This window comes from Macaca mulatta, chromosome 9, assembly GCF_049350105.2.
Source record: "Macaca mulatta isolate MMU2019108-1 chromosome 9, T2T-MMU8v2.0, whole genome shotgun sequence".
NCBI classification, from domain to species: Eukaryota; Metazoa; Chordata; class Mammalia; order Primates; family Cercopithecidae; genus Macaca; species Macaca mulatta.
The window spans coordinates 9,095,259-9,110,248 of record NC_133414.1 but is presented as its reverse complement, the minus strand read 5'-3'; the positions used below and the strand labels follow the sequence as shown (position 1 = coordinate 9,110,248).

Sequence of the window (14,990 nt, the reverse complement as noted above, 5' to 3'; positions counted from 1 at the left end):
CCCTCCTTCCGCATAGATCTAAGAAGCCTCTACTGCCTTCTCTGCTCTGGACTGTCTAGCTATCCACATCCAATCTAGCACAAATAAGGAAGACAAGAAAAAGTAACCAGAGCACCTCTCAATCCCCAACAGTTAAGTTCACCGGTTTTTATAATGTCTTCCCTCTTGCGACAGAAATCTCCCTTTCCAGTCTCATTGGTGACCCTAACTAAGAGTCTGGGAAGATGGAAAGAGAGCCAGGAGCAGTGTCACTCTCCCTGCCTAGTGGAGGGGGCTCCACTTCCTCTAAATATTTTCCTGTATATACAATCTACGTTTCTGGATATGCTGTGTTTAATTCTTACCTAATTGTTCCATGATTTTACGTGGAGCATGGCTTTTTCCCAGCCTCTCCGTATCTTTGTGTTTCATGTTCTTGATGTTTGTGAAGACACATCTCTGAGAATTTATAGTGAGAGGCATAGGATGGACCAAAGCCAAGCAGAAAGGAATTGTGAGAACTTAAGGGAAAGGGAAAGGTGATCAGGTCAAAGGCAGATGGAGAGTCCGACACCAAAACACCTGTAGAATGAAACATGCAGGGATCTAGAATCCAGACCTGCAGTTGGACAACATAAACTTCAGATTTAGACCAGGAGTGAGAAAGCAAGAACTCAATCATTTTATCAGTTAGCGTGTCAGAACGACGGATGGGAGACACCAGTTACACAGAGAGCTGAACCTCTCTTGGTCAGCATCATCCTCTTACTTCCTATTAGAGCAGGCAGCCGCGCCTGGGGTTCATCTGGAGCCTACAGTTAGAGGTAGGCTGGGTTCTTGTTAAGGCTATCAAGCCTGTGTGCTAAGGCTGTATTCTTCGCTAGAATAAGAAGTATGGAATTGACAATGAATGTAAATCCTCCAAAGTACTGACCTTCCACATGAAGAGAAGTGGGGGAAAAAAATCTGTTTCTAGCCCTGAGTTACTTACACATCAAGTATAAAAAATGGATTTGCCTACTGTGTCGTAAAGAATAGCAGAAACATGATTGGCAAAGAGCTTTTCAGAAAAACGTACAATGACATGGTTAGGTAAATGTTTGGTACACTTGTCAAAGCAAAGTCAAAACATTAGGTAACTAATCTTAACATAAGCAGAGGGTTAAGATGAGACATAGTTCGCTTCTCAAGTTAGAATTGTGTTATGCAAACACAAAGATTAATGGAATTAGTTTTGTTTGTATTGCAAAAAATGTTTTAATATCTAAACCTATTCAGCCTTTTTAAAAAAAAAGTTAAGGCTGACGTTAGCCAGAATTTAGTCTGTAACAGTCTTTCTATTTTAGAACCAGTCTTGAAGTGGTATTGGTATTTAGAAACGTTACAATAAAAGTGCTTTTTATCTTGCTATGAAGAAATAATTTGTTTATATTTTTACATAGATCAGGTAAACATATATGCAAATAAATATTTCGAATCAGAGTTGCGATATTATCTAGCACCATACTGCATTCAAAGAGCATTTGAAAGGAGAATTTAAGCAGTAAATGAAAGTATAGTAGCTTAAAATAATATATTTTAAAATATAGGAGCCCTGTGATTTTGCTTAATTGAAGAAATATGCTTTTCTTGGCAGTGTGAACGTTAAAATGTTGAGACCAAAGAAAAATGTCTTCTACTTTTACTTCTAAGTGAAATTTCATTAAACTGTTTTAAAGTTTTGGAAGATGTATGACTTCTATCCCAAATTTTCCATTTATATGAAGAAAGCTAATTAGTTTCTGCCATTTCTCCAAAAAATACTTTGGCCAGTAGAAAAATCCTTCTAATTTCTTGCAACAGGATTTCCCAAATTTGACAGAGACACCTTTTTTGGTTATCTTCTGTTTGTCATAATTAAACATTTTTATTTTTAATATGAATAATATAATGTGGTTCATTTCAGGAGGTATTTATAGCAGAGGAGCAAAAAAAGGAACTTGGCATTGCACGATGGCTGATTTCCTTTAGGCGTTTTCATAACCTCCTGAAGTGTTACTGACACTCTTACACTGTAGTCAATGGAGTAGCATTCTTTTGTAATGTTTTGATTTTTTTCTTGGGAGCCAATCTGTTGCTAGATTTTTAAGAAGTACAACAATGATATGGACCCAAATACATTATGGAGAACTGGTTCTTCTTATTCAATTTATTGCCTTACTCCTAAGACTGGGATTTTTTTTTTTTTTAAATCTGATTATTTGGTGGGTCAGTCACAGTAAGATTTCAGAAAATCTTCCTTCAAATTACTGAATGACCTGCAGAGGGTAACGTAAGTTTATGCTACCTTTTATAAAATAAATTTTTGTAATCTTGTAATACTGTGAACTTTGAATACCACCACCGAGGCTTAATGGACACCCACGGCCTGGGGACATCCCTTGGCAAGTCATGGCTACTCTGGTCTCAGCCATGACAGTGACTCCAAGGTAACTTGGGACCATGCTGTGTAGGGGTGTCTGTGGGGTATGGAGGGGGTGACTTGGGACCATGCTGTGTAGGGGTGTCTGTGGGGTACAGAGGGGGTGACCTGGGACCATGCTGTGTACGGGTGTCTGTGGGGTACGGAGGGGGTGACCTGGGACCATGCTGTGTAGGGGTGTCTGTGGGGTACGGAGGGGGTGACCTGGGACCATGCTGTGTACGGTTGTCTGTGGGATATGGAGGGGGTGACCTGGGACCATGCTGTGTACGGGTGTCTGTGGGGTACGGAGGGGGTGACTCCAAGGTGACTTGGGACCATTCTGTGTTCAGGTGTCTGTGAGTACAGAGAGGGTGACAGATCTGAGACTGGGAAGGTTGGACATTTCCATTCTCCTCACTGTGGGCTTAGGCAAGAAGTTGCAGGTTGCAGTAAGAATCTGTTGTGAACTTTGATGAAGTCACAGATGGTTTTTTATTTTGGTTGGTTCCTTCAGATGGCATGATGACAGGGCCATCTGCCACCCACCAAGGGGCACTGAGGATCTCCTGCCTGCTGGGTTAGGAAGGCCTAAGGACAGTACAGACACCTGCCCCCTCCCCACTGGTGTCCATGGCCTCTGCCCACCTTAGAAAGGACAAAGGCTGACCTGCCACTACAGCTTCTCTTGAGCATGTTTCATTTTCCAAAATTACCTTTCAGAAACTTAGGGCTGTTTTCATTTGCTGATTATGATTCTCTTCCATGGCTTAAATCAGGCTTTCAGAAGGTCTTTGATTTCTTTGGTGGATTTTTTTTTTTTTTTTTTTTTTGGGGGGGATGGAGTCTCACTCTGCGCCCAGCCTGGAGTGCAGTGGCGCAGTCTCTGCTCACTGCAACCTCTGCCTCCTGGGTTCATGGGATTCTCCTGCCTCCGTCTCCCAAGTAGCTGGGATTACAGGCATGCACCGCCATGCTCGGCTAATTTTTGTATTTTTAGTAGAGTTAGGGTTTCGCCACGTTGGCCAGGCTGGTCTCAAACTCCTGACCTCAGGTGATCGTCCTGCCTCTACTTCCCAAAGTGCTGGGATTACAGGCGTGAGCCACTGCACCCGGCCTTTACTGGATTATTTTAATCCAGTCTTTAGTCTTTCTCTTAGACTCATTCAAAAGAACTGTGTGGATCAATGGGAAGGAAAATGTCAACTCCCTGGTAAACATTTTAGACTGAGGCAAGGGATGGTGCCACTCAGGAGAACAGCACGATCATTGTGCAGGAGGCGTGGAATGACTGATGCTGAGTTCCCTTGAACTTGGATTCATCTGTGATGTCGTGGGTTCTCCTTGTCTTATGCCCAAAAACCTAGGGTTTGTGGCACAAGAGCCTTTTGTGTCAGGGTTAGTTTCCATCGAATATGGTTTGAGAAAAGCTGCATCGTGGGCACCCGATGGAAGTGGGAGGAAGCTGTGGGCCGCAGCTGGCTCTTCCATGGGCTCCCTTGACTTCCCCTCTTAGGGTCTTATTGGACGTGCTTCTCTACTTGGGAAATGTTTACTGGTCATTCATGGCATGGTAGTTAACGCAATGGAATGCTTATCCCTTTGAGGGTTGGGCCAAGAGCCTGAAGCTCCTTGGGCTCAGCTTTATAGGAAAGAGGGAGAGGAAGAGAAGGGAAGGCCTCATCTCTTGTTCCCAGCGCAGCTTCATACAGGGCCCGTGGTGCACAGGACAGACACCATTAAAGAAACTCTGTAATCCTTCCCAAAGATCGCTAGAACAAGCAAGACCATTGCCGACTGTACTGAAGGGCTGGAGAATCTGAAATAAGAGTTTCCTTTTATTTATTTATTTATTTATTTATTTATTTATTTAGATGGAGTCTCGCTCTGTTGCCTAGGTTGGAATGCAGTGGCATGATCTTGGCTCACTGCAACCTGTGCCTCACGGGTTCAAGCGATTCTCCTGCTTCAGCCTCCTGAGTAGCTGGGACTACAGGCACGTATCACCATGCCTGGCTAATTTTTTGTGCTTTTAGTAGAGATGGGGTTTCACCATGTTGGCCAGGATAGTCTCGATCTCCTGACCTCATGATCTGCCTGCCTTGGCCTCCCAAAGTGCTGGGATTACAGGCGTGAGCCACCACACCCGGCCAGAGTTTACTTATGTTTATTTATAACATAAGCCTTCTTGTGCCTGGAAGAATTTAAATAGAAAGAGATTAAAGGACTTACTTAAAGTAAACCTAAGACAGAGCTGGAATGGACTTCTAAGATAGTGTTTTTAAAGCAATAGGTTTTTGTTCTTTTAATCCAAGTGAAGTACATATAAGAAGAGGAATTCATCACCATAAAATAGTTTTAAACAGAGTAATCTCTATCCTTTGTGACTCTAGATAACTAGGGTTAGAAGGAATCTCGTGTAATGCCTGCATCCAGGCCAAGGTATATCTTCAGTACCCAAATAGTAAGAAGTATATTCTTTCCATTTACTAAGTGTATCTGGGTGCGATTTTCAAAATCTCCCTTCAGTCCAAACATAATCTGGTCTTTATTTTTTCAATTTTAAATTTGTTATTTATTTATTTACGTTTTAGAGATAGGGTCTCGCTCTGTTGCCCAGGCCGAAGAGTAGTGGCATGATTATAGCTCACTGCAGCCTGAAACTCCTGGGCTCAAGCCATCCTCCTGCCTCAGCCTCCTGAATAGTTGGGACCACAGCCATTGCTCCTAACCTGGAATTTTTAAAAGATCTCTTCTGATGACATGTGGACCCATGTCTGCAGCTTGTCCTCTTGTGTTAGCAGAGATGACGCCCATTAAGTATGGATTGTGCTTTTAGGAACTGGCACGGACCCCCCCAGGGAAACCCGAAGGGCCTCTTGCGGGTTGACCTCTGTAAGAACCCCGTTCTCCTCCTCAGGCCCCACAGGTGCCCCTTATTTTTTTCCTCTAGGCATGGGGATTTGGTGTTCCTGCCTCTTCCTGATCCCCCACTCTCTCTAAGACTTGCTAACTCCTCCCCACTGGCTTCCTAGCCAGTAGTTGTCAGGCAGTGACCTGAGCCCCGTCCCCTTGGTTTCCACCCCAGATAAGCCCTTGTCCAAGAGCATAAAGACAACGAGTTGGAAACTTTTATGGCTCCAGAGAGCAAGTGTGGCTTTCTAAAGCCAGACACTTAATCCCCTCGCGAATCAGGCCTGTACAGCGATTGTATTCATCTCCATGAAAACTGCGATACATATCATCATACATTTTATGTCTGTTTTAAAAGATCTCCAGGGAAGACATTTCCACAGTCCCCTGTGGTCATCTTTTAAGGAATTAATTTCATGACTCCAACATGTATGTTTTGGGGGTCCCTGTCTCAAGCAGGTTAGCCCCTTTCTAGCATAGAGGCCCCTAGAGGGAGCTTAGAGGACAGGAGTGTGGCTTCCTGGGGTGCCCAGTGTCTCTTCCTTCAGGCCTAGTTAGTTGGAAAGGGCGTTGAGGGTGAGTGGTGACCAGCTTTGTCCATCACCTGCACTGGAAGAGTCTACAGCTTTTCCTAGCCATGATCATGCGGTCTCAGGATTGGGAGGGACCCTGAACGGGGGTCTTGGCTGCTCAGCCCTTTGGAGGTGGGAAGGCAAGTCGAGGGTTAACAGAGCCAGTGGCTGCAGTCTGCAGGAGTGAATGAGGTTGGGTGGCTGCTGCAGTCTGCCGGGGTTGGTGGGGCTGGGTGGCTGCAGTCTGCGGGGGTGAATGAGGTTGGGTGGCTGCAGTCTGCAGGGGTTAGTGGAGTGAGTGGCTGCAGTCTGCGGGGGTGAGTGGAGCTGGTGGCTGGAGTCCGCAGGGGTGGGTGGGGCTGGGTGGCTGGAGTCCGCAGGGGTGGGTGGGGCTGGGTGGCTGCAGTCCGCAGGGGTGGGTGGGGCTGGGTGGCTGCAGTCCGCAGGGGTGGGTGGGGCTGGGTGGCTGCAGTCCGCAGGGGTGGGTGGGGCTCGGTGGCTGCAGTCCGCAGGGGTGGGTGGGGCTGGGTGGCTGCAGTCCGCAGGGGTGAGTGGGGCTGGGTGGCTTCAGTCCGCAGGGGTGAGTGGGGTTGGGTGGTTGCAGTCCGCAGGGGTGAGTGGGGTTGGGTGACTGCAGTCCGCAGGGATGAGTGGGGCTGGGTGACTGCAGTCTGCAGGGGTGAGTGGGGCTGGGTGGCTGGAGTTCGCAGGGGTGGGTGGGGCTGGGTGGCTGGAGTCCGCAGGGGTGGGTGGGGCTGGGTGGCTGCAGTCTGCAGGGGTGAGTGGGACTGGGTGGCTGGAGTCTGCTGGGATGAGTGGGGCTGGGTGGCTGGAGTCCGCAGGGGTGGGTGGGGCTGGGTGGCTGCAGTCCGCAGGGGTGAGTGGGGCTGGGTGGCTTCAGTCCGCAGGGGTGAGTGGGGTTGGGTGGCTTCAGTCCGCAGGGGTGAGTGGGGTTGGGTGGCTGTAGTCCGCAGGGGTGAGTGGGGCTGGGTGGCTGGAGTCCGCAGGGGTGGGTGGGGCTGGGTGGCTGCAGTCTGGAGGAGTTAGTGCCTGCAGTCTTCAAAGGTTAATGGAGGCTGTTTGCCCCTATATGCCTGGCCCCTCTGGAACGAGGGCAGGAGTCCATCCACATGGCCCTCCTCTGAGTGGGAATGGAGCCACCGGGAGGTGCCTGGGCTGCCTTCCCTGGTGCACGCAAGGACAAGTTGCAGCTGAGGCCTTACAAGGTCATAAGGAGCCTGTAGCTGCTGAACTGTGGGAAGGAGGGTAGAGAGATTGAATAACTCTTCCTAAAGCAGGATATCCATCATGTGGGGAAAAAAAAAAATGCCAGCTTAAGAGCGAGGGGTGTCCCTTTGGAGGTTCTTGGCATACTGTGAAGGATCCCTGAGGATGTCAGCAGCTAAAGCAGCAGCTCCACCACAGGTGGCCTTCCTGGCAGGCCCCCGTGCAGCCTGACCATGTTGGGCCCAGCAGTGTGCAGCGTGGAGACTCTCAGGAGGGCCTGAGAACTGGGCCCAGCACTGCCCTACCACTGCCACTGCATGCTGCTGTCCCTCCCATCCCAGCCGGCACCTTCAGTCCTTCCTGGGTGGGGACTACCTGGACTGTGAGTGCGCAGGGTCCAGTCCGTCTGATGCTCACATGGGCTGTGCTGGCTCTAAGTGAGAGGAGGGGCAGGGATGAACCAGGGTGAGAAGGGACCAGTGCCCTGGCTGAGGCCGCCCCTGCCTGTGGAGTGCAGTTCTCTGAGTTATTGATCATCACTGCAGCTTGTCCATCAGGCAGCTCGGAGCTTCCTGCACATCCTCTTTCTCAGTAGTGTCTGTCTTAGGTTCTCAAGGGCTGGGTTGTGTCTCATGCCCCTTGCATTCACCAACAGGGCCTCTCTGTCTGTCCTTCTCCTCCCCTCTGTTTTCCTCTTTCTCCCTCACTCTTTCTGTCTCTTTCTCTATGTCCCTGAGTATTCTGTCTGTCTCTGTCTCCTCTATCTCTGTTCTTCTCTGTCTGTCTCTGTCTTATTTGTCTAATAATACAACAGATATTTCCTAAAAGCCTACAATGTACAAAATGCCACCATGTTGGGAGGGTGGGGCAGGGCAAGGGGATGGCTGTTTTGAGGAACTCCCTGTCCAGTGTGACAGATGGATCATTTATTCACTGCTTACTTATTCAGGACACATTTGTCAAGCATCTCCTATGCGCCAGGCACTGCTGGGTATTAAATATAGAACGATAAATATACAATAATAAACCAGAAAAAGTGGCTGGGTGCGGTGGCTCATGCCTGTAATCCTAACGCTGGGCGTGGTGGCTCACGCCTGTAATCCTAACGCTTGTTGGGTGGATTACCAGGTCGAGAGATCGAGACCATCCTGGCCAACATAGTGAAACCCCGTCTCTACTAAAAATACAAAAATTAGCTGGGCATGGTGGTGTATGACTGTAGTCCCAGCTACTCAGGAGGCTGAGGCAGGAGAATTACTTGAACCCAGGAGACGGAGGTTGCAGTGAGCCGAGGTCGCACCACTGCAGCCTGGCGATAAAGTGAGACTCTGTCTCAAAAATAAATAAATAAATAAAATAATTAATAAATAAAACAGAGAAAGCTCCTGCACACAAAAGCATAGACTGGAGATGGACAGACCAGTCAATGCACAGAGAGAGAAGGACATTCTGTCTATCAATGTGAAAGGAGAGAGCAGGGGTCCATGCTTTGGGGAATGGTGGCCAGGGCTGGGAGGCAGGGAAGGGCTCTCTTGGAAGATCATGTGTAAACCCAGGATTGCAGGACAAGAAGGGACCTGCAGCAGCAAAGACTGAGAGGAAGAGGAAGGGAGCTCCAAGGAAAGGAAACAGCAGGTACAAGGTTCCTGGGGAGGGAAGGAGCTTGCAGGAGTCATGGCGGCACAGTGTGGACATCCCGTAGCTGGGGTACGTGTCAGCCGGTGCAGCATCAGGGGTGGAGCTGTCACCTGTCTTCACCGTTGAGTTAGGAATGGCCTCACCAAGGAGGGGACATATCAAGTGAGTTCTGAAGGGTGGCCGTAGCTCAACATGTAGGGAAGGTGGGGAAGGAGGGCAGCCCCTGGTGCCACTGCAGGAGGTCATGAGAAAGCAGGGTGGGTTTAGGGAAGCTGGGTGTGAGCGAATCAGACCTTAGAGTTGGTAGCCGGGGCAGACTAGCAGGAAGTAAAGACAGGAATTTGAACCGGGACCATTTATTTTAATGAGAATTTTGTATCCAAAAGGAGACATTAGGCCAGGTGCAGTGGCTGACGCCTGTAATCCCAGCATTTTGGGAGGCCGAGACGGGCGGATCATGAGGTCAGGTGATTGAGACCATCCTGGCCAACATGGTGAAACCCCATACAAAAAATTAGCTGAGCGTGGTGGTGTGAGCCTGTAATCCCAGCTACTCGGGAGGCTGAGGCAGGGGAATCGCTTGAACCCGGGAGGTGGAGGTTGCAGTGAGTGGATACCGTGCCACCGCACTCCAGCCTGGTGACAGAGCAAGACTCCGTCTAAGATAAGATAAAAGATACATTAGATAAAAGATAAGATAAGATACATTAGACTTTATGCTGAGGGCAGTGAGGGGCCATGGAAGGCTTTGAAGAGAGGAGGGTTGAAAATCTACGTTGCAGTAATGCAGGGCCACGCTAGGTCCTTCCTAAAGCGCAAGCCCTTTGTCGTTCCACTTCCGCATATGGAAATTTATCCTAAGGGAAGAGTCACGGGCACAAAGACTTAGGGATAATGAGCTTCCCAGCAGCGCTGCTCAAATATTCCAAAATATTAAAACATGGTGGATGCGTGCAGGAGGATGTTGGGTTGCTGTTAAAATGATGTGGCAAACATTTCTCCATTGATATGAAAACCATATGTGATATGTTACAGTAAAGAGAAACTTTACAGCATGATATGTGTATTACATGATCCCACTTCCTTTAAAATCACACGTGCACATGCGTACACCCGGGGATGTTTCTGAAGTGGTATGTGGCACACCAGCGTTTTAGTAGTGGTGGTCTCTAGGTAGGCGTGATGATGTGAGTTGTATATGTTTTTCTTCTTACCTTTCAAAAAATGAGTAATATTTTTGTATTAAGAAAAAATACAAAGGAAGAAAAGGAATATCAGTTTATGGTCACAGAGATATTTAGGGAGAGGAGTTGGAATTCCAGGGTGGTGGCGAAGGATGTGAGGGTTACAGATTCAACATGATGTCCAGGCTTCTGCCCTGGACCATGGGTGAAGGTTCCAGTGTCCTCTGTCCCGGGACAGAGAGCAGCAAAGGAGAGGGAGATTTAAAAAGATGAAGGTTCCATTCTCCGCCGAGTCGATTCTGAGCTACCCGTGGGACACGCAGGGAAAAACGGTTGGCAGGTTGGTCTGGATGGAACAACGGAGACCAGCTCCAGAGAGAAGCCTGGAAATTCACAGATGACGATGGTAGTTGGCACTATGGGGGATGGATGATGTCACCTGCAGCAGTGTCTGGTGTGAGAGTGGAGCTGAGAACCTCAGCTGAGAAAAGGACCGTGTGACTCACCCTGAAGGGCCAGCAGAGAAGGAGACACCAGCAAAGCCCCGGGGAGGGGCCGGGGAAGCCAGAGCAGGAGGAGTTTCAAGAAGGGGACAGCACAGACTTGACAATGTCTTCTGGAGAGTGCTGGCGCGGCTTGGGTGTGGGTTCTGTTTATCTGCATGGGATACTTTGACATATTTCCTGGGAGTGGGAGCCAGGCATGGGAGAGGACAGGAAACCGCTGCGGAGAGCCCCTCTGAACAAGCGGGGTGTAGGGGGATAGGAGGAGGGAAGAGCAGAGGAGAGAACAGAGAATAGTGGAGGTCTCCGGGCCCTGGGAATGAAAAGGAGCATTCCGTTGCTATTCTTTTCTCCCAGAAGAACTTGTTGCATTCTTCAGTAGGATGAGAAGGTAGATTTAATGAAATATGTTCATTGTTCTTGTCCCCGGGCAGGTGCAAAAATCCTGCAGTGACTTCCTTTTTTTTTTTTTTTTTTTTTTTCTGTTTTGAGATAAGAGTCTCGCTCTGTTGCCCAGGCTGGAGTGCAGTGGTGTGATCCCAGCTCACTGCAACTTCCACCTCCTGGGTTCAAGCGATTCTCCTGCCTTAGCCTCCCAAGTAGCTGGATTACAGGCGTGTGCCACCATGCCCAGCTAATTTTTATATTTTTTTACTAGAGGCAAGGTTTTACCACATGGGCCAGGCTGGTCTTGAACTTCTGACCTCAAGTGATTTGCTGGCCTCAGCCTCCCAGAGTGCTGGGATTACAGGCGTAAGCCAGTGTGCCTGGCACGTGAGTGCCTTCTGCAAGGATGTTACAGGAGATGAATACACTAATTGATGCCAGAAATGAAGCAAAAGAAACAAAGAAATAAACAGAGCCCATCAACATACAGGGACTTGGAAGAGATCACCAGATTTGCTGCACATTAAAAGGGTGACAGCTCCAAGTAATCTCGCCTCCAGTCGTCCTGGGGCTGCAGATTCTGTTGCTGTTTGTGCACGTGCTGCCCCTGAAGTCACACTCCCTGCATTTTAATCCAGGCTCCCATGGGGCATGATGCTCAGCCCCTCCATGCCTCAGTTGCCCCATCTGTTAAATGGGAATACTAATAGTTACTTTCTCTCAGGTGGCTTGTAAGAATTAGAATTGATCACCTCAACATAGGAAGAGCCTGTCCACTCAGCGTATGCTTGGGGAGTAGAAAGCTCCCAGGAAATGCAAGCTGTCAATATCATCAGCATCGTCATCATCATCCTTCTAATGATACCATCAACTCCATTGCTTTCTCAACCTGGGAATGAAGAAGTGCTGGGAAGTGGAGGAACATTACTTTAGCAAAAACCCACGGGGAGCGAGTTAGGCAAACATTTGCTCAGCCTAGAAACTCTTAGTTCACTAGCCCTACAGAAAAAAATATAATGTGCAGATGTGTTTTATTTATTTTTTTGAGACACAGTTTCACTCTGTCACCCAGGCTGGAGTGCAGTGGCACGATCTCGGCTCACTGCCATCTCCGCCTCCCAGGTTCAAGTGATTCTCCTGCCTCAGCCTCCTGAGTAGCTGGGATTACAGGTGGGCCACCATGTCCAGCTAATTTTTGTATTATTAGTAGAGACGAGGTTTCACCATGTTGGCCAGGCTGGTCTCAAACTCCTGACCTCAGGTGATCTACCCACCTCAGCCTCCCAAAGTGCTGGGATTACAGGTATGCACCACCATGCCTGGCTAATTTTTGTATTATTAGTAGAGGCGAGGTTTTGCCATGTTGGCCAGGCTGATCTCTATCTCCTGACCTCAAGTGATCCACCTGCCTCGGCCTCCCAAAGTGTTGGGATTAGAGGCATGAGCTACCACACCTGGCCTAATGTGCAGATTTAAAAATAGATGCATTGAGAATAGTTTTCTGAATCAGAATTTGAGGTTCCTATAAAATTCAAGTTGGACAGTTTGATATGGGATGAGCAGTTGGATCCAGGATTGAGAGGAGGCTGAGGAGTGAGGAAGAGGGAAAATTCCAGAGGAAAGGATACAAAAGCAGTGGTTATTTCACCTAGCCAGAGAGGCCGACGGAGCCATCTGTCTGAACCTGGGGAAGGGAGGAAAGGCGAAGAGTCATGAACCGGGGAAGAGAGCCACAGCTTGTTTTGAGAGTGTTCCGGAACTCCTTAGCACGTGTCCTTCTGGAACTCACCATTCCCAACTTCACTGTTTTCTCTCAAGCTCTGCTGGGGCTTTCCACCAGCAAGTTACAGCCACCAGCAAGTAACAGTAAACCCATCTAGAACTCTGATTGTATGCCTGGCCCTGCTCGGAGCCCTTTTCATCTCAATCCTGATTTAATCCTCACGACAACTTGATAAGGCAGGTACTATTACTGTCCTGATTTTATGGATGGGGTAACTTGGGCGCAGTGATATCAGAGAGCGAGTAAGTGAGGGAGCTTACTGCTCAGGGCCTCACAGAGAGTTGGGGGGGAACCCAGCCTCAAGGGTGACAGCTGGCCCTGAAGCCTGTGCTCTTCACCTTTGTAAAGGTGCCAGATGTCCTTTCATGGTCGTTACGCAGTGAAAGTCCCTGACCGCCTATGCTGAGCCTCTTTAAGTGTCTAACAACAGTGCTACTTGGGAAGACAGTGTTTGCTCACAGTGTCTGCGGATTACTCTAGAAACCTTTTCTAAGCCCCTAGAGTATTTCTGGTTTCAGGTCATATGGCTTCTTTCCTCTTTCCATGCGTCACAGCTGACTTTAGTGCATGCCTGTTATCACTTAGCAGCCGCTATCTCACCTGTATTACTTCCCGGCTTTGCTCAAACCGCCTGCCTTCTCTTCAGAATGCCCTTCCAAGCTGGGTGCAGTGGCTCACACTGGTAATCCCAGCACTTTGGGAGGCTGAGGCAAGTGGATTGCCTGAGCTCAAGAGTTCGAGGCCACCCTGGGCAACATGGTGAAACCCCGTCTCTACTAAAATACAGAAATTAGCCGGATGTGGTGGCTTGCACTTGTGATCCCAGCTACTCAGGAAGCTGAGGCAGGAGAATCACTTGAACCTGGGAGGCAGAGGTTGCAGTGAGCTGAGATTGCGCCACTGCACCCCAGCCTGGGTGACAGAGCGAGAGTTTGTCTAAAATAATAATAAGAAGAATGTCCTTCCAGTTCTTTCAAGGTATTCTTTAAACCTCATCCTCAAATTCCTCTTTCTCTGTAAAGCCTCACGTCACTCCAGTCCACAGTAATAATCTTTTCAATTCCTATGATGTTTATCATTTGGGCCTTTAATTTTATAATTCATTAAACTTCATTCACCTGCCTCACCTTTGTCTAGCACCTCCTTCTTGTCCCTAGGTGATAGGAAGATGAAGGAGACCCACCTGCCGAGAACTCACAACCGAGTAAGAGGAGATGAACAATCATCATGGTGTGATGCGTGCTTTCTCATAGGAGTGCGTTGAGGGCTTTGCCAGCCTAAGGGAGAGAATGATCAGCTCTCTTCAGAGAAGTTAGAAATATTTTGAACAGAGAATTTGCATACTTGCCTGGCTCTTAAATAGGAGGGGCTTGTCAAGTGAAAGATGGAAGTAGGGCAGTGGGGAAGAACATTCAGGGTCAAGAGAACAGCAGTGGTGGAGATGTGGAGGCCCAAACCACCGTGGCGGGATGCAGCTTTCATAATGATTCACTCATGTCTACAACCGTAACATCTTTATACCATTCTTTCCAGTCAGGTAACCAATTCCTTGACATTCAGCCAAGTGCCCTTTACATAGTTGACACTGAATTTGAACCCTGACATTGTTCCCGGGGGTGACGGTTTCCCGAACAGGGGATAAGTGGACTCACGTGAGTGGCTGTGACTGGTTTTGCTTTTGTGTTTGCCTAGACCAAGGATGCCCTCTTCACGATTCTCCATGACCTCCGACCCCAGGACCGTTTCAGTATCATTGGATTTTCCAACCGGATCAAAGTATGGAAGGACCACTTGATATCAGTCACTCCAGACAGCATCAGGGATGGCAAAGTGTACATTCACCATATGTCACCCACTGGAGGTAAAGATGACACCTTCTTTTCACATTGGCTTGGCTTTGACATAATAAGTTTTCTTTTTTCTTTTTGGCTGAGAGAAAGATTTGAAAGCTGGGGTTGATGGCAGGAAAGGAGACTGCGGGTGAGAGCTTTCTCAGCAGCCTAGGTTGCTCCGAATACCAAATCCGTGCTCTCAGTCTCCAAGTGAGGCTGGTGAAGTTCTGGGGGAAAATAACCTGATAGGTGTTTGGAGGCTTTCCTGGTTCATCTCATGGATCCTGTTACAAAAAGTCTTGCTGATACAAAAACAATACTGTTTTTGTAAAGGTTTGGGGGTGGAGAATTAAAGCCACACGGACCAGCCAGTGGTTCATGCACAGGGGCAGGTGGAACTGCTTTGCAAAACAAGGTGGGGCAGGGGCAGGTGGAACTGCTTTGCAAAACAAGGCGGGGCAGGGGCAGGTGGAACTGCTTTGCAAAACAAGGCGGGGCAGGGGCAGGTGGAACTGCTTTGCAAAACCAGGAG

The 14,990-nt window shown here is 48.4% G+C and overlaps 1 protein-coding gene across 2 annotated transcripts in view; it reads left to right on the top strand.

Annotated features, from left to right (window-relative positions):
- Window positions 1-14,990, top strand: part of ITIH5 (inter-alpha-trypsin inhibitor heavy chain 5) — a 102,447-nt gene that overhangs the window by 65,408 nt on the left and 22,049 nt on the right. For both annotated transcript variants that reach the window (XM_015146422.3, XM_077945711.1), the window contains one exon: window positions 14,319-14,487. In XM_015146422.3, coding sequence (XP_015001908.3) covers window positions 14,319-14,487 — 169 coding nt within the window. The remainder of the gene's footprint in view (window positions 1-14,318; window positions 14,488-14,990) is intronic.